Source organism: Diadema setosum, chromosome 1, assembly GCF_964275005.1.
Source record: "Diadema setosum chromosome 1, eeDiaSeto1, whole genome shotgun sequence".
Classification (NCBI taxonomy): Eukaryota; Metazoa; Echinodermata; class Echinoidea; order Diadematoida; family Diadematidae; genus Diadema; species Diadema setosum.
Window position 1 is genome coordinate 6,195,576 of NC_092685.1, and position 20,669 is coordinate 6,216,244.

The window sequence follows — 20,669 nt, forward strand, 5'->3', positions numbered from 1 at the left end:
ATCATGTATATGTGTTTATGTGCAAATAAAACTGTATGCATTGTAACTCAGCTTATCATTATGTAAGTTTAGCCTTATATGGAACTGTGTGTAAATTTAGCATAGATAAGTATATATAGAGAGAGAGTAAGAAAGAAAGCAGGCTGGAGAATGGGGGGGGGGGTAGGGAGAGATGGACTACTACCCGCCCCTTTTTTACTCCTCCATACCAAAGGCCACCTCACCCATCGAAGTGCTAGCTCCGCCCCTTGTGGTATCTATAACAATACGGCCGCCCTGCACGCTCGGGTTCTTCTCATTGTAGGGAGAGTATTGCCTTTCCAGCTACTGTGCGGCTGGCTCAGCATTGCATTGTCGGCCAGCTTGGGCCAGGTATCATTTTCATGCAGCCACCTTATTCCTGTTCCATGTGTGAGAGACTCAAGACTCACAAGGATTGCCGCAAGGGGTCATTTGCTGCAAATTTGTCGCCATAACAATCCGGAATTTGCGTGTGATCGTCGGAGTGGGAGAAGACTGTTTTCTCATTTTGTTTCGTTTGTTCGGGGATTTCAGTGATCACACCAGTTCCTGTTTCCATAAATTGGATGACTTGGCCTCATAGACTTCCTGTTTGATTAGGACAAGTTGAGAAGGAACCTACTACCAACCACCGGCAGCACCGATTGTAAAAGGTGAGGTGTTTGGGTCATATGTATCATTTCTCGCACTGCCGATGCAGCAATGTCGAGGACTTTCTTCCCACGGGGCAGGGGCGGCGGTTGGCTTGTAACGAGCGGCAGATCGAGACAGAAAAGTGTGTGCTGCTCTGCCCCTGACTGCATTCAGCAGCAGTCACTACTACTCTGCCCCATGAAGACTCGGGGATCCCGGGGATCCAGCGGGGTGGCTGTCTGGAGGAGTGTTGGGGGCACGACACTTCTCTTCCATTACAATACGCTCAGCTCTTTTCCTGTAAAGTTCAATTATTTCTCTTATAAAAAAAAACAAAAAACAATGAAGTGACAAACACCTCCCAAATGGTTCATAATCCATTCAGCTAAATGAATAACATCTCTCAGATGAATAGCATTTTCCTATCTCTTTTTCCTTTTTTTTTTGTTGTTGTTGTTGCAGGGAGTAGTATATTCCCATCTTCATTACTTTACATTGCAATTGGTAATAGAATGATGAAGGCAAATTGAAAGAGATTGAAGCTTACCGTATCTTCATATTCTATAATCTATAGAAATCTGATCATAAAAAGATGTTTCATTCCATCTGTCCACAAAATGCATACTCTGTATGTTGCTTGTGTATCCATCTTCATTTTGAAATTGTGAAGACCGATAAAATAAAACTTCATTTGATGAGGAAAAAAAACAACAAAAACTTTTTGGGATTCTATTCGTTAAGATTATTGTGGGCATCTGAATATTAGCTTGCAAGTTCAATGTGGAGGAGTCCTTTAAGTCTGTTCTACACCATTGTGTGTGTCATCTCCTCAGTGTTCTTAAGAAAGAAGATATCCTGTCAAGGATATATGCTGGTCAGTTTGCACGCAACAGTTCCTGGCTCTGGGATGTAACTCAAGAAACTGGCAATGCCAAAAAAAAAAAAAAAAGGAGGAAAAATTAAAGGGGGTGGGGCTTGTGAATATATGATTTATAGGTGTAATTGTGTGAAGCCGCTGGTATTGTTATCGAGTGATACAACCTTGTGCCAGATCCTCAGTTTGTCTGGTTTTCAAGGAGAGGTTTCCTGTGGAGTGGAAAGAGACACCATACACTTCCTTGAGAGGCACATCCGCACACTTCTCTCTTTTCTTCAAGTGTGGATACCCCAAGTCCAGCATGCACTTTGAGATATCGATCATCTCGTATAAGTCGGAAGGCTGGAGCCCTCCGGTTTTGTCGGAAAATCGTTACAGCATTTCTTTTCTGTTTGCGAAGCTATGCTCAGTACTCTCTAATGTGATGCACAATATTATGACATGATATGAAAGTGAATATAACACTTGTGCTAAGTGATGACATTGTTTTTTGCATTTTTCCTTTCTCATAAGAATCATGAAAGAGTGAGAAAAGTTTATTTATAGGAGCTATCGGCAAAATATGGGTAAAGATATGGATGGGTCATACGAGAGCAGGAAAATAAGTGTTAAGATTACAACGTACTGTGAGGAGCCTATTCCTTTGTTTTTTATAAGTTCCGACAAATAAGGAAGTCTCTTGACCATACAGCATCATCAATCTCATGTATATGCCTCAGATATTTTTATTGACCTGTTAAGAAATAACCAGTCATTAACAATGTAACGTGCTGAAGTAAGACTGTATTGTTTTATTCATACTATTATAGTACTGGATGGATAGATCAAAGTCTTGAGTCACATCCAATCACGAATAATGTTGATACGCAGTATTAAAACATACTAGTTCTGTGTTAAATGTATCACAAAACACTCTATTTTAACATCATATTTCCTTCTACTCTTTTTGAGCATATAAGAGTTGCCTTTGTAATTCACTGCAATGTAGGTAATGCATCGTAATGCAGCAGAAAGTGCTGCATGAATATCAGAATAATAAACATTTATGTCCTGTGATATTTGCCAAATGCACTATCAAAAAATAAGCCCCATAATTTTCACATGTGCCATTCTTTTGAACTCATGCCATAAATGTGTAGTGCAGTGATTAAAATGTTGAACACACACACACACACACACACACACACACACATAATTTCAGAGTCGTAAACTGGCAGACTTCTCCCAAAGGTCGGCGTTGAGGTCTCAGTCATATATAGGGGAAATTGTGTAGACTCATTTACCATGGAGCAAGGAGCAACCTGTTGAAAGATATTGGACTAACTCAAGAAACATATGTTTGTACTCCTTGGCTTCAACCTTTACTATTTATCCAGAGTTCATCCCATCTTCCCTCCCCCCCCCCCCCACCAAGATTGATAAAAACGTGTTTGCCGAGGGAATTTATATATTGACTATTGGCAGGACATTTGTGCTATAAGAAGGAGGAAAAGAAGACAACCTCTTGGTGATAAGAAATACAAGGGCTTTTGATCGAGGCATTTTGTCTCTAGTATCATTTTCCTCAGAAGAAGCACACTTGGACCTCACAACTAACCCGAATCTGGTCTGGTTTGGTCCAGAAGGCCAGTTTCACTTCCTGCTACTTTTCCTTCTTGCCACAGCCATTATGTAATACACATCTTAGGTAGATATGCTTTCTTCTTATTCCCAAGTGCAGCCATAATCCGCTTTTCCTGTTTTCAGTATCTCCCTCATAAGTTCCTCCTTTGGCTGAAGAGTACTGCCAGTAAGATATGACCCCTTATCTCCTTCCTTGTGAACTGTTGAAGGGGAGGATCTGGCTACTGATGATAAGATAGAAGCAGAAAAAATTGGTAGTGACAATCTCATATCAATGGAGAAAAAGAGATAACTAACTCTTAAGGACCTTCAGGGTTGGGTTCTTTTTTTTTTTTTTTTTGTACTTTTCTTTTTTGCTATTTTGTCTTTCCAGTGGAGCATGAAGTAGGAATCAGTGCATGTCCGCAGGCTGTGTTGTTATGCACTTTACCAGTCTATCATTCTCCCATGTTTGAATCTTCTGCATTATGATTGATATCTGACATCTAATTCATGTTACGTCATGATGCAAAAAGAATGTTTCGGCCAGTAAGGAAAGGAAATAAATATCTGAATGTTATAGCTGGTATAAAGCCAAAAATTACCAGTACTGTTAGTATACGTTCACACTGACTAAGGTCTGTGGAAGCTTGTAGAAAATTGTGCTCTTTTCTGTCTCCCATGACAATATATTGACATTATCATATGTGTCTTCTCTTTGAGTAACTTATCACAAATCTGTTTGATCAGTAATCTCTCTCATTGTGTATTTTGAATGGAAAAAAAAAATAGCTTTTCAGCATACTTAATACCAGAAATGTTGAATTAAAACTATTTAGCTGTAAAGAAAAGGAGAGATTTTAAGGGTGTAACATGCATGGGCAGTGTTCTATACAGCATGTTTCACAGACCAACTTAACGCTGAAATAGAGTACGTGGCTGCCGCAAAGATTGCTACGCAAGTGGGAACCTGCCAACACTGGCTGGCAGCCGGGCAGAGAGCTATCGACAGCCCCACACGCAATTGGCACTGGGCTTCATGCCGCTGCTCTATGATGTGGATTTGACAGGCCTTGTCACGGGTGATACAGATATGAATGGCCTGGCTGCTTGTTTTCACTCCTATGGCTTTGTTGCTGTTGTTGTCACTGCCATTGCTGTCATTGTTTTTGTTGTCATTGTTGTTGAAGGGCATCTTAACTCTTTTTTTTTTTTTGGACTGCTATAAACAGCATTATTGATTGACTGTTTCTCAGTTTCTGTCAATTCAGTCAAGATGGTATAGCATTGTGTTCTACAATATTCTAGGCCATTTCTTTGTGATATCTGCTAATTTAATTAATTATGATTTACTTTCAAAGACCTTTCTGCATAAGCTTGTTAATTCAAATACTGTGCTAATCTGCAAGGAAGAATAGTTATCCCTTAGTTATTCCTGAGGAAGTCAGTTTTCAAAGCTATTTTTCATAGATTCCAAGGTTGCATATATTTGATATGTTTGAATAATTGATATGAATACACACATCACGGAAATAAGATGTATCGATATAGGCAGATGTACACTTTGCTTACTGTTCAAAATGTGCAGATTCTTCCTTCAAGAATTCAGTTTGTTCTCTCAAAGCTACAAGGAATAAACCAGAGGAAGCCATGTAAAGAGTTATTTTCCTTTTTTTTTTAATAACTGAGCAGTGAAATTTACCTCTTAAGGAGGAGCTATGTATTCTGATATGTGTCCTTTTGACAAATACTTGTTACTTTGAATTTTTCTGAGGTTTGTTCATCAGTGGGTGTAAATCGACATCTAGCTGTGTGAAATTGAATTTTTCGATTTCTGACAATATCAAGATGATACTGATACTGGGAATAATGAATTAACAACAGAAAGACCCTTTCACTGATTTCCCACTAGATTTTTTTTGGGTTTCTTTTTTGTTTTTTGTTTTTTGTTTTTGTTCTTGTTTTTTTTTTTCACAGTGCTGCAAGAAGATTGTAGATTTTCAAACCGAATGAAGGGATGTTGTAAGAAGAGTGCCAGAATATTATTTGCATTTTCAGTGGGCTAGGGCAATAGGGCTATGGCATGATGATGTGAGGAAGCCACATAAATTGATGACCACTGAATAACTTTTATGTTGTATGGATTTAATGACTCTATAACACTGTTCAACTTAGGCCAGGGTTGAATTTGATGAATGGATAGATGGCGGGTGACCGATGACCAGCATCTGCCCAATTGTCCCTGCAGCTGAGCAAGGACATGCTTAGTTGTCTACTGTAAGAGGAGGGTTTTCTGATCCTTCTTCAGAAAAGAGAGCCCAGATAGATTGCCTAGATCTTCTCACCACCCTATTCTTTGCTGTCTTTTTTTTTTTGCTCCTTTTCTTTTGCTGTACACAAAGTTGTTTTAATTTTAACAATCTTCTAACCTCTCTTCTCCCCTTTGGGTGTATCTGATAATCTTCTAGTTTTGTTATGAGATTTTACTCAAACTGAGACAAGCAGACTAGAAAATAGGTTCTCTTTTACCAACAAGAGCATGCTTTTTGATTTGTGGAATATCAATAGATAAAGAATAAAAAGGAAATGGAAAGGAAGAGATAGATGGGGGGTACAATGCAATGCTTTGCATATCTTTTTTAAAAAGTTCAATGAAGGAATTTTTGTGTTACGTGTCATTTTCTAGTTATTTTTGTTTGTTAGTTTTTCATTAAGCCTAATTGCTTTTCAATTCATGATGACAGAAAAATTTACAATGACATGTGTCTTGGTTAAACACTTATTCAATACCTCTGACTTACATGTTTAGGTCTTTTAAGTTGCATCCCATGATCAGATATAATATACTTAAATTGGTTCAACAGGTATGCATTGAAGTGAAGTTTATGTAATTCTAACAGCTGTATGACCTGTGTAACACTGGCTCTGCACTTTTACTTTATCTTGCAAATCTAAAGTGTAGGGCAAGTCAAGTCTGTCATTCAAGCTAGACCATAGAGGTATGTGTCTTCACTTGTCAGATTGTTATGTGATTAACATTTATTTGAGGCGAGCTCTGCTTCCTTTTGTTTGCACTTTACTCGCACAGCTGTGTGACTATTGTTGGACGGAGTTTCTGCACTTCGTTGTCTCTGCAAACCATCTTTTGTTTCTATTACCAAGGCAAGTTAAGAAAGATATGAAAAATCCACAAGTGACATCATGTAGAAGAGAGGAAATGTTATCTGCAATTGTATTTAGGAAGTAGCAACTACAACTGCAGCACGAGTGGTAAGCAGGTCTTGGCGTGTCCTTGTATGAGCACTAGAAAGTACTTTAACCTCCAACGAGTGCTGCAGAGAATATGCAATAGTTCATTTGCAAGGGTTAAATGAGTATTACGGGAGATATCTCTTTTGGTTTTGGTTGCCAGTAGTGAATGGTTAGCGCTGTAGGCGTTATCTTGGCCCTAATTCCCACAAGCCAATCTCCTTGGGCTGTCTACAGTGTACCGGGGAAAGAGGAAGTGGGTATCACGAGTGAGGCAAAACAATTGGCTGGAGCACCAGCGATCTTGCTCTGAGACTTTCTGGTGACAACAGAAAGAAGCAAGAAGCCATCTGGGTAAGACGCATTCTGCCATGGCTCCCACTTCCTCCTGTCCCCCAGAAAAGTGCATCTGGTACATAAATCTGTGCCCTAATTATGAATGCATGTAACTCAGCCTTCAGGGAGCAGGCAATATTGTCAGCTGTTATACTTAACCCATTCATATTTTTTTTTCCCTTCCTCACATCTCCCCACACAGTGACTGATCCGTGGTGAGTGAAGAACTGGCTGTCAGCTGACTGAATCTTCTCACACCTTTCACACAGCTCCAAAGACTTTGCTCCTGTGAGACGTGACAGTGTGAGACGTGCTCTTGGCCGCGTGCACTGCCCTAAAATACTCTGCTGTTGCTTGGCAAGCCAATGTCTGAGGTTCGGGATGCAGCCGGTCGCCAGCTAAAGCGACGTCGAGTGGATCACGGTCTACCCCGGGGCAGTCTCTTCACAAAAGTCAACGGCATTGCAAGCACTAACGGTGTGTTCCAGGAAAATGTTGAAAACAACTCTGAGGTGTTGAGGAATCTATTGAATTTGAAGCGCAGCAGTCCGGCAGGCTCCCTCAGTTCGAGTGGTGGCGCGGAATCACTTGTGCAACCTTTGCTAGCAGATTGCCACAACAGCTCTGATCGGGCACTTGAGGAGGATAATACAAAAGGCCTGGACGGCCAAGACATTCCGCAGGACCGGGAGTCCGACTGCCCTGACACGGCCAGAGACAGTGGACACTTTCCAGCCATGCCCACTGCACAAACAGCCCAGTGGGAAGAGTGTAACGGATCCAGCAGTCCAATGCAAGAAGCCATCACCGACAGTCTGAAAGCCAAGCGTGCCCGCGTGGAGAACATCATCACCAGCATGAGGCACTCACCGCCTGCCGTCAGCGCTCCCGACGCAGCCAGTCTCGAAGACAGCTTGCGCAAGCCACGCCGCAAGCAGTATCAGCCCCAGCAGCAGAGATGGGACTCCGGGGATGATGAGGCTCCCTCAAAGACATCACGAAAGGAGGAAAAGACAAAGCTTAAGGGAATCCTCAATCACCTCCAGACGCAGCTTGACACGCTGCAGGAAAAATATCACACCATGTTTGATGAGGAGGATGGAAGTTTATCAGACAATTCAGATGATTTGGATGACATAAATGAACCTATTGAAATGCCCAGTGCAATCCCCAAATGTGAAATGAATGGTGTAAGTGGCAATAGCTCGCCTGTAAGACAGAGTAGTGAAAGGAAACGAAGAGCTGATGGCAGCAGCGTACTTGACAGCACAACAAGCTACATTGTCAAACAAACTCTTAAAGAAGAACTGCCACCTTTGTTGCTAAATGCTGTCGATTCTGTTATTAACAAACTCACCAAGAGTGCCCCGAAACATGCCAGTAACAACAACTCAACTCATGCTGAAATAAATCAATCTAGGAATTCAGTACTAGCACCCCAGCACACCAGCCCACCTCCGCAGGCCCTGTCGATGGCGGCCGAGCACAAGCCCACACAACCACCCATCCTCCCTCCCTTCTTCATGCGCCCCTTCCCCACACCGCTGGAACAGACGGAGGCCATGGCACTGGTGGTGCCTAGCCGGAAGCGGGTCCGCAGCGATCGGTCCCCCATCTCCACCTTCCACCCAGGGGACATGCCCATGAAGCCAGAGCCCCTGATACCGATTAGTCTGCCTACCTCTGTGGCCATCCCCAACCCCAGCCTCCACCACACACTGGCCGCTTCCTTCATGTCACCATCCATGGCTGATCCACGAGAGCACTTTGAGAGTATCAGGTACATGCTTCCTTCTACTTCATGCAAGAAAATGTCACAATTGTTACTCACAACAATTTTTCATGTTTGTTGCAGTAGCAATAGTTATTTCTGTTGGATAGGGTGTATGGCAAGATGATATCAAATGCTGAAATACTAGGTAAATTAATAACTATGTAGTTCGCTATTTACATCACTAATACATTGAGTAGTAAATATTTTGATATCTTGTTGATGGCGATTGAACAGAGAGATGACTCACAGATTCAGAGTCAGCTCATACGTAGCTTGTTTACATACACCGTAGACCACACTTTGTTAATCATCACAGACTTTAATACACATCAAAGGAACACCATACAATATGATGGCAGAAGAATTGGAATCATACCAACACTTTTCTTTGTTTAGTCTCTGCCTATGTTCAAAACAATCTAAGAGCACATAATAACACCATACATTTATAAATCTATACATATATACATATTTCTTTTCAATTATGACTTTGTAGCATTACTATCTACAAAGGTATGCAAGTGAGCAATTTTCCACAGAAGAATGTGCACTATTGAGATTGAAATTAAGCACCACATTAAATTTGCCCATGATGGTTTGCTTTGCTATTTGCATCCGAATTCTTTGCAAATGTTTTAACCCTAGCATTATGCCCACATATTGTGATGTTCTACAGTCATGAGGTTGTAAGAAATGCCTAGGTATGACATCTTAAACATCTGCCTTGCTGACGGATGTCTGTAACCTTTGTGACAGGACTTGTTGATGAAGATTTCAGATCTTGAATCTGCAGTCTAAGGTGTTTTGACCATTATGTTCAGCTAAGTTGAATATCAGGTGGCATTCATTCTTGATCACTACTTGTGCTGTCAGTACATGCATTCTTTGAGTGAAAATGTCATGGATTTTGTCCTTGAAACAGTGTGATATGATATTTCATAAGCTCATTTTGCAACTGATTCCAAGTCCAGTTTGGGATTGAGAAACATGTATTCACCTTTATGGTTAAAAGCCCATGTAATTCAGCAACTCACAACAGCAGTAACACATTTCTGTTTTCAACAGAAGTGTGGGACATCAACTTTTTCGATGTGATAAAAGCTCATTTGCTATTGATTTGAAGTCAGTCAGGGACTGCAACATTTGTTGACCTGTCCAACTAAAATCACTTCAGCAACTCGAACAGTTTGCAACTGGAAATTTTCCCTCTCAGTAACTCAACTGAGTTGTTGTTTTTTCCATTCTAAGTAGGTGAACTTGAGAAAATATATAAATGATTATAATTCGGATAGGTAAATTGTGCATCTAATTGTAAGTGTTGATATTCTCAAGATTTGTAGTACAGTAGACTTTCAGGCTTAATGCCCCACAGGGTAATTATTGCACTGGTTAGAGCTCAGATCACAACCATGGATGCAAATGCAGACTCAATTGTGTGTATTTTCTAATGGCAGAATCATTTCTCCTGCATAGCCAAGATGCAGAGTGTATCTTTTTGTCAGCATTTACCATGCATTAGATTACCCTTCTTTGGAGTGCATTGAGTTTAATGTTGTGCTGATAGTCCTCCATGCACATCAACTTGATTCTTGTGTCTTACAAAAGCAATGCCAGGGGAGTAACTTGATTCTATAACATAATATATCTTCCATGGGTATCAGATAGCATGAACCCATTCACAGTTGTACTGAGATGTTGGGCCAAAGAAAAAGCAAGTAGATAAATAAAATAGATAAATAGACTGACAAGGAGTTGCAACTTTTGGGCAACTTCCCCTTAAAGTGCTCTTAGCAAAACACTGAGAGGAAGATAAGTACATGAAGAGAGCATAAAGTTACAAAAATTATTTCAAGTCATTTTATTACACAGCAGTATGGCAGCATTTTTGAATTTTTTGTATGTGGTTGTGTGAATAGGCAATATAGTGTTTGCTTTTGTTTTCCTCAAAATATGAGTGTGATCTATTCTCTCTTTTTTGTGTTTGTTTATTGTTTGTTTGGGTTTTTTTTTTTTTTTTGGGGGGGGGGGCAAATAACTTCACTCCAGCGTACTGTCATGTGTATAAAGAGTTTTTTTTTTACATTAATAACCATGTCTTTATCTTCAAGCATTCCAAAATAATTTTTTTTTTTTTTGTGTGGTCACAAAACTAGGAAGATGAAAATAATTGGGCAGCATTTTCTTTACTTGTGCTTTGAAAGACAAATTGTATGGGGCAATCTAACCACTTATTTTGATAAAAAGAAAAATAAGGCAGCGACCCAATCAATGATGTATGCTCTTACCTCAAAGATGTGGATAACTGATTTATGTCCTCTTTCTTGGGCAGTTCATCTAATACTTAGAAGTCAAGGTAATAGATGGGTATAATATCACCAATGGCGTGCATCGATAACAATAATGGCTCCCTTTGAAGACTAGGAAAAACACTGCATGTGTGGAAATCACCAAAAGTCGGTTCATCTTCAGATGCCATAAATCATTTGCCTGAGCTACTAATCTCCCCATCTATAGAATGATTTTTGTGACTGGTATGAAGTCGACACCACTCAGAACCAAAGCAGTCATTTAGTGGGAGTTGAGAACAAATGAATGAACAAAAGAAAAGACAGGCATTAAAGTGCACCACATCCTGTGAGGCAAAGGTCAGAAAAAGAGCGTTTAATAGCTGGAGAAGGAAATAAAGTTTGTGGTTAGGAAGACTGTGTTTTCATCCTGGAATTGTCACGATTTCACATAATCCTTAAGGATCTTGCCAAGACTTTGCACGGGATCAGCTCCTTGTAATGCAGACAGCTCAGCTTTCACCAGCTCTCATTTTTTTCCCCCCTCTTTCCATGCTGATGTTTTCTCACCAGCCAAAGCGCTATTTCAGGATCAAACCTCGTACAGTCAACAGTGTCAATCACTGGATCATTGAATCACGGTCTTACCGTGGGATTTACATCAATCTTGTGGATGCAAAAAGGAATTCTCCATGCAGCCTTTCATTAGTATAGGAAATAGTTCATTGTGATTGTCAGTAAACTTCACTTGTTGATCAAAAGAAGGAAAACATACAGACATGGAAAAACAGAAAGAGAGAAAATGGCTTAAATTACTTCTGCAAGTGTGGTGGGGGGTGGGGTTGAGAGGAAGAGAATAGTACTAATAAAAAACTATCGTCTGTTTTTCTGTGACCCCAAAAGTGCATTCTTCAAACGAGTCCTGAATTCAAGAAGCAGATATTTTGGTTTCTTACCCGGAATGACTGGGCAATTAAGTCATCTAAAAATGACAAACTGTTCCATGAGTCCCTGATTTATTGATGATTGTGTGCATTAGGAAGCATTCCCGCAGAGTTGACATTTTGATCTGCTTCCACACGGACCAGGTTTCCTTCTTTCTCCACGTCAGCTCACTCTTGTGTTTTCTCTATCAGTTCGCTTCTTGGCTATTGCTTAAACACTTCACCTTCATGTCTCAGACGACCTGGAAATGTAACTAATTCTGATTGAAGATGATTCCGAGTTGGCTAATGCCGCACCGTTAATCACAGGAATTGCCTGTAATCTCCTGATGTTTAATCTTTAAGAAAAAAAGCTTACTCTCATATCGTATCCTGATTATCAAAAATGAAATACATCAAGAACATGTTCAAGATTTTGCTACACAAGACCATGACTTGGCTACTCTGCTGGAGATTAAAGCTGTTGGTTGTTGTTGATTTTTTTCAACATCAGAAGATAGCACTTCAGTTTTCAGGAGGCAAAACAGGGTTGAGATCAAGAACAAATTTCAGCTCTTTCGGCAATGGCTCATGGCAAGAAAAAAAAAAAAAAAGGATGCATTTTTTTATCAGATGTTCCCACTCTCTCTGTGATTACTCGAGGATTAGGTCAAACCTTGCGAACTGAGTTTCTCTCAAGCTTCAAGCTGTGCTTCATTTGCAGATTTATATGAGCATTAACAAACATTCTGGATCTGGCTTCTACCCCCCCCCCCCCCCCGACTCTGGGGGAAAGTATATATCCTAATCAGTATTAATGCTGGAGTCATTTTGTGAAGACCATCCAGTAGGCAGACACTTTATATGGGCACAAGAAGGTGATTTCCTTAGCCAAAAAAAAAAAAGATTTTAAAAAATGAGTCAGAAGGAGCAGGTAAGAGTCATTCCTTGGCTTAGCTTGATTTACCCTACTCTTGCAGGCCTTGCTGCCTCATGCACACACCTTGAAAGTGTTAACCCCCATTTTTTTTTTTTTTTTTAAATAAGCAGAGAATCAAATTTGCCGACTCCTAGCAAACTTCATGATCTTGCTGAGCCACTTTATGCTGCCTTAAAGTATTAGTCTGTGTGTATCATGTTATAGAAGTTCTTGAGCCAAGAGAGAATTAATTCAACCATGCATGAACATCGTATACTGAATGATAGCAAATGAGTGACATCTCATATAAATTGCTTTCATCACAAGACACACAGCAGATATCAAAAATGCTCTAGGAAAACAAAACAGAAAATGCGAAATTTGATACAACCTGATACCAAACACCTTTTGAGATGATATGATACGATAATTAAGGAGTCTTTCAAAGACTAGTTACTATGTTATTGTCGCCATGTATGAGATAGAACATTTGTGTGTTTGTGTGCGTGTGTGTGTGTGTGTGTGTGTGTGTGTGTGTGTGTTTCCCTTCATTGCTCCCATAGAGTCATAGAAAGATCAGGAAGATGTTTGTAATATGTGTACATCTGAATGCATTGTTGGGGGTCCTTCATGAATAATGGCCTCTTGTCTTCCAATATGAGTCACCCTAAGATGGGCTGCATGCCTTCTTTCTTTGCACCTTTCAGAGTCGTGTGAGAGGTTACCCCCCCCCCCCCCCCCATTTAAAAAAAAAAAAAAAACGTTCATCTCTTCTATGGCCATGAAGTCTTCCACCTGTTGTATGGAGTGCATTTCTCAAGATACACAATGGCTGCTTGTCACACCACAGGATATTGCAAGATGGCGTGCAAAGAATCGGCCGTAGGGGCTTTTCATACTGACATTGCAAAAACATCTTCGCAGGAAATCTGCGTGCATAGGGACCTATAGCAGTTTTTTTTTTTCCCTCTCCCCTCTCTCCTTTCACTTTCCTTTCTTCCGTTTTTGTTTTGATGGATTTGATGGGGTTACAAAGAAAGAGGGAGAGACGCAACGAGCAAAAGAAAGGACAAAAAAGAGAGAGAGTTCAGACATGTGTATCTATCTGTGAGGTTCCATCTGCAGCGTACATTGTTTGAAGGAAGATCACTCATTCAGAAACTAGTCATCAAACACTTTTATTGCCCATCTTCAGGAATAGGCTCACCTGTATTTGCAGTTTATGAGTGATGTTCCTTACTTCCTCTTTTTAATGGTTTAAGATCATCTGCCAGCGTGATATGAATATTTCATATTGTCAATCAGTTATATTACTTAAAAGAGTTGCTACATATTGCCGTACCATCCATTTTGCTTTCTCATTTCGCTGTAACTCCGATCAGGATTTTGGGTCACCTTTGACGAGTGCATGTGTGGATATAAAGAGTTATATACCATATTCACTGTGATGGTGATGTAAGGACAGATTTAGATTGCATTCCTTAAACACACACACACACACACATGTGCACACACACTTTGAAAACCAATTGCATTATGTGCATGTGTGTGTGTACTACTTGTGTGTGTTTATTTGTGTATGTATATGATCTATCAATCCACCATGCCTTCCATTGGTTGATAGATGCATTTTTATTCATCCCTCCTGAAAATGCATGACATTTCATCTCCAAGTTGGATTCATTTGATCAATCATTTATAAGTATGTTGTTGTTGTCGTGGGTGTAAAGAAATGAATTTCTAGATTGATGTGCCTTTTATTACCTGTAGCCTGTTTTAACAGATTTTTCTTTGCTGCTTTTTAAACATTCTTCTAGAGAGTCCAAACCAAACACAGACAAGTCAGCAGTGACCAAGCACTGTAGCTTGATTAAGGGTTTTTGATTCTGTGATTTAGGTATATGATGTGAGCAAGGATTTGTGAGACAAATTGATCTAATGCAAAAATATATATTACTGAAGTGCAAGAATGTATGTAACAGACACTACTGAAGTTTTGCAAAGTACGTTTCAAATTTCAGCAAAATATGTTGGAGTAAAACTACCCTCGAAGCGTGTGGCATCAGCAATTTATTTCAAAAGTATGGAATTAAAATTACACCATTTCCTGGGCTTGTATTTAGCAGAGTTGGTAATCTTTAAGAGAGAGATCTATTTGCACACTTAGTTTAGAGTGCTACCAAGCTTTTGTAAAAGTCAGTATTTGGTCACAACTTTGGTTTCAGTTTCATATGAGGAAGAAAGATTCATGGACCTAATACGCAAAGTGTGATGTCGATTTTCTTCCTTTCAGCAGTTTTACAATCATCTTGTGTGAAACTACATAATTTGTTCTGTTCATACTATCAAACTGCTGACAATGGCAAGCATTTCCCCTTGTATGCAGCGTTTATTCTGCCAGGATATGATTTTCCCCTCAGATATGTAGATATCTCCAAAGTTAAGTTACCATGTGGATCATAGAATAATTCAGTATTTTTGAAACTCACTTATATGTGTATGTATACATATATGATATATTTATTTCAGCATTTATTTATTTTTTATTATTCATGATTTATTTATATATCTATCTGTCTATCTATCTATCTATCTATCTATCTATCTGTTTGTCTATCTTTATATATATATATATATATATCTTCATTTATTTGATTATTCATTCATTCATTTGGAATTGAAACTGTCACTTTGTGTATATAGCTTGCTGTTGAAAATTTAGCATCAAGTGCCAACCCAGTTGTGGAATGTTTTAAGTGTGAATGTCAGACATACTTGGTCATATTCCACTGAATGTTTGTAACGCCATCACAGGAGAAGTAATGTACAGTACCAAATCCAAGCACATCTCCATGTGCAGCATCTCCCTAACATGTATAGGTGGTATCATTAGAAGCAGTCAATTATAATATCTATGTTTTGTCTCATCTCTTCCTCCTTCCTCCTGGACAGAGGGTATCAGGGTAGCCCCCTCATCTCCAGCACTCATTTGTCTCCCCTGCACTACCTGAGCGACCACCGGTCCTCGCCCGGGGATCTCTCCCACATCTCGGGGGAGAGCCCCGGCTACATGGTCAAGCACGAGGGCCGGGATACCTCACCGCACCACCTTCATGAGAGACCCAGCTCAGCAGACCTCTCAGATTACTCCCCAGTCAATGGAACAATATCCTTTTCTTGATTTCCATCATTTTTCCTCACTTAATTATATTAATATATATATTCTATGCTGTCCTTGTTCATTCATATATATTTACATCACCAACAGAAACTTGCAAATATGCATTTTCACAGAAAATAAGTGCATATATTAGGATTAGAATGTACAAGAAATGAAACTTATAAGTTTGTGATTAGTTAGGAAGGTTAAAAAAATTGAATAGAAAATGCTTGAAACAGGGGGAAATGCTGAAGAATGCTTGTAGGTTGCATTTCCCCTAACATAATACTGCAACTTACACAATTGATACTATTACATAAAAAAGCGGTATTGCAAAACTCAATTACACAAACTAAGAATAGAAACAAAACTGCTCCTTTGAAACAAACACCCGGACAAATCCCAACACAGAGTCGCTGTCATGCAAAAAAACAAAACAAAACAAAAAACAAAGAAAGAGATAGAGAAAAAAGAATGATAATGTGGTATGAAAGTAAAATAGGTTAATTGCTATTACATATAGACAAGAAATAGCATATGGTTGGTTGAGCAAATCCTGTGATGTTAAAAGAAAAAGAAAGAGTTTGAAATTCTGGTTCTTCTGCTACTACTTGGCCAAAAGGCTTAGATGTATTTTTGTAGAGGACTAACATTTTTTTTTTTCAGATCAGTTTTGAATTGAATAAATATTGCTACTTATATAGCAAAGATTGATTGTGACTGTAGATCAAGCTAATTTTCTGAATTGAATAAAGCTAAGGAACAATTAGCTAAGAAGTGGCAAGGAGTTAATATGAAGGATAAAACAAAGGTTTTGCAAGCTTTTAAGTCGAAGTTCAATATAGTTAAGAATCATATTCAAAAGAAACTTGTGAAAGGTATAGACTGTATGAACAAGCTGGAGAATATCCTCAGAGTCTGTTTCCAGTTTTAAGGATGGGATTAAGATGATAGTAAATGGATAGTTGATCATAAATGTTTGTACATTTATGTGATGTATAGATTGGGTGCATTAACTACCACAAATCAGTGGACATGGTCTCCTCTGGCCACTTAACTTTCCTCAATCGCTGTCAGGAAGAGGGTGAGAGAAAATTTAGAGGGTGTTATTTCTCACCATCTCTCCAGGAGAGTTTCTTATTCTCAAAGTGCTTGTTTCCACATGGGAAACAACAATCCTAGAGTATTCTTACCATCAGAGAACATTGAATTGGCAAAAATCGTGCATTGTGGTAAAAGTTGCTCTGTGAGGCAAGTGTGCCAAAGAAAAAAAAACAGACCCAGTTGGAAACATTGCCAGAGAAATGTTGCATAAATCTCATCACTTTGCAACATAAATTCTCATCACTTAGGAGAACTTGTGATTGTTGTCAAGTGACTCCCACCCACCAACACGCGCACAAACTGTGAATAGTGAGTTTCCTGCTGGTCAAGGTATGTTGTGCTTCAAGTGTCACATAGTTGCACACAAAAGGCAAAGTATGTTGTGCATGTGCAGTATTTTTTTTTTTAAAGAAAGAAAAATATCTACAGGTTATACCATTTATAGTAACATTATTATAGTGAGTTTTCATTGCAGTGTGACTGAAAAAAAAAAAACAACTTCACAAATTCAATGTTCCTGGCACTCATTGAGAAGTGGCCTAGAAAGAGGGCAAGCCCACAAGAGAATTTTGAAAACTTTAAAAGAACCAGATGACTCCTTTTTCTGAGGACTTCAGGAAGTCATCTACCTTTTTTTTGTGTGTGTGTGTTAAAGCCAAAATGCATCAATGGCATTCATGGTTTACTTTGTCATTTTCTACATCATTAATTATTTCTCAATAAGTGTGATGTGTTTGCACAATAACCTGGAAGTGCTGTGCTTACTAAACTGGCAGAGAACAAGAAGCAGTCTTGGAGATCCCATTTAGAACTGCAGAGACCCAAATGTAGAAGGGGAAAAAAAATCATTCCTCTGGTTTTTCAGCTGTGAGTGATTAATTTTGGGTCACAACAATGATTTGAGGCCGCCCCCAAACTGGGATTAACATCCCATGGAAGGCAAGAGAAATACTTCCATCTATGTCAATACAGTCTGCTCTTCATCGTAACAATGGCTGTTTCTCTCTCATAACTCCTTTTAACCTTGCACCTTTTTTTGTCTTGTTCCTCTTTCTCTCTCCCTCTTTCTCTTTTACTCGCTCGTGCTTTATCTTGGTCTTGATCACATGCGCGGTCAATTTCTTATTTTCATAGAGGCGTCTTCCTTTCCCACGGCTCCCGCTCATGCTTGGGTTGGTGATACTGTAACCAACACAAATAGCCGTAGACGGAGATCTTGAGTTTTGCACGTGAAGGAAGCTGGTCGCGGAGCCTGTTGCTGGTATTGCCATTAATTCAGGAAGTTGCGTGCCAGCAGAGCCAGTCCAACTTTCCTTCAAGACTCCAAGAAGCAAGCACTCGGAAACCAAACAACCATATCATGTGACTCGTCTTGGCGTCAATACTTGGGGATTTGCAAGAGAAAGAAAAGCTTTCCAATATGCCGAGATGTTTTTCCTGCTAATAATCGATTCTATCAGTGACGTGTTCTATTTTCACTTTTGACACAGGGGTTTCCTAATGAGTTCGGTGCTGCAGCTGGGGTGATATGTGGTGATTTTTTTAATTTCTGACACAACTCCTAGTGCCGCAGTTTCCGGGTCTGTGGTATTTTGGTTCCTAGTAATCGGGTCTTTGAGACGGAATGTTTTGGTTATATTCCAGTGCACACATATAATGAGTGGCAAGTTCAATGTACTTACTCATTTGAGATTTCTTAAGTAAGTTTTTCTTGAGTGGGATGAGCACAAAAGATTGATGAATGCAGTTGTTTGGGTGTGATTACAGCATTTAGTGCTGAATCATCTGCGAAGAAGTTGGTTTATTGTAACCAAGAGAATATTGGCAAAATTGAATGGCGTGACCAAGATATAAACACACAATTTAAGAGGAAAATAACTCAAAAACATTTTTTTTTTTTAAATCTGCTGTCAAATGAAACATTTCTAGCATGCATAATTCTCTAGATATTTGTTGACTTTCTTTGTAGTACATGCATTTGCTTTTTATTATTTGTGTGTTCCTTCATCTACAATAGCTCTGAAACAACAACCAAAAAATCTGCCTTTCTCTGCTTCATTTTCATCCCGCAATCGTATCTAATGGTATTCGTGGGCAGTTTTTGTTAAGTCAAGATGGCCATGTTTGTATATGTGTCTATATGTGAGTGTGTGTGTGAGTGTGTGTGTTTATTTGTCCTTATTTGTGTTTTTTCCCTCATGTTTTGTGTGTGTCCCTTCCATCCACTACCCCCTCCCCCTTCCCTCTTGTTGCTCATTGAACTGTTAGTGATAAAGCTGAGGGGATTGACTAAGTTCAAATTGATTCATAAATCTTGGCTGATAAGATGCAGCAAGGAGGGCAATGTACTTTGTGGGTACTTCGACATGACTTCCTTGACTCAAGACTCCAAATCTAATGTACATGTCGAGATTTCTTGAAAGACCTTTTTTTTTTCCTCCTCCATTGGCAGAGCATGGCCGCTGCGGAGGCTATGCTGGCTATCTGATGTGGAGTCAGGTTATTGTGTTTCTCAATTATTGTTCATATCTATGGGGTCCTTTATGGGTTGGTGTATTTTTTTTGTTCCCAATTCTTTGTGTGATATGAACCATAAACAGCTGCTTGTGTGACATACCAAACTGGTTATCCTGCAGAAATGAGGTATTCTGCAACTTTAGATACACATTTCAGATGTTTGATAGCACACATACTTCACATATTATTTGTTTTTGATTTTCAGTTTTGTGGTGGTAGTCTCATTATGCGTGTTTGTTGTATTAGCATGTTCTGGATTACCAGTTGAAATTCTGAGTGTTGCAAAAGTTTGAGAATGTATGGGTAGTATTCCATAGCTTTATCAGATAGTTCATATTTTGTTTGGCCTTTGGATCAAGAGTGTATTCACCCAATGCAGAATGAATGAAATTGATATCCTATCTGGAACTCTATGCTATTGCTTTAACTCTGGAAATAATAAATAATTCAGTGTCATCCTCTGACTTTATCCATGCAGTCACTTACCTTGCCTCATTGTGCATTTGAACCACAAATTGTACACATATATCACAGAGCTAATTTCTCAAAAGCATAGTGTACACAAATGTGAATTACTGTACCCATGCCTCCCCCCCCCCCAAAAAAAAACAACAACAACAACAACAACAACAACAAACAAACTAACAAACCAAGAAACAAGCACAACAATAAATGTTTGGGCAGTGAGTAATGTTCCTGTGTATATTTTTTTTCCACTTCATGGGCTGTAATGCTGTTTTGCTGCCATTTTTTATTTCCATTTCATCAAGGGACGAAATGCTACTCTTCAAATTAACATAAGGGAGGCCATGAAAAATGATTCTTACCGTTTTCTAATTACTTTCTTGTTCACTATACTTGATAGTAATCTGTTGAAAAGTTAGGTATGAGTGACAAACAAAAGGGATGAACAAAATTAGAGATTGATCCAATGCCATTTGTGGATTACTTTAATAGCAGAATATCAACACGTCTCAGGGATTGCATGAGTGTAGCGTATTTATAGTAGATTACAACTTAGAATCACCATTTTTGCACTTGATCTAACGATGAACTCTTGTAGGATCAAGTTACAAAATGCCCCAGGAGTCCTTGAGAAAGTGCTTGCCTCTTGTGAAGCCATTGTGCATCATGTTCCATCCAAGAGCTAGATCTATTCTCTGGTAAGGTTTTTCAATAATGAAGGGAAAGTAATGAAGTAACACACAACAACTTGAGAATTCTTGGAAAATTTATCCCATTATTTCCTCGTGAAGAAAGTGGGCATTT

The 20,669-nt window shown here is 39.2% G+C and overlaps 1 protein-coding gene across 1 annotated transcript in view; it reads left to right on the forward strand.

The window, feature by feature from the left end:
- Window positions 1-20,669, forward strand: part of LOC140226147 (prospero homeobox protein 1-like) — a 59,187-nt gene that overhangs the window by 20,436 nt on the left and 18,082 nt on the right. Inside the window, exons 2-3 of the mRNA XM_072306640.1 lie at window positions 6,921-8,498; window positions 15,572-15,785. Of these exons, the coding sequence (XP_072162741.1) occupies window positions 7,084-8,498; window positions 15,572-15,785 (1,629 nt within the window). The 5' untranslated portion in view covers window positions 6,921-7,083. The remainder of the gene's footprint in view (window positions 1-6,920; window positions 8,499-15,571; window positions 15,786-20,669) is intronic.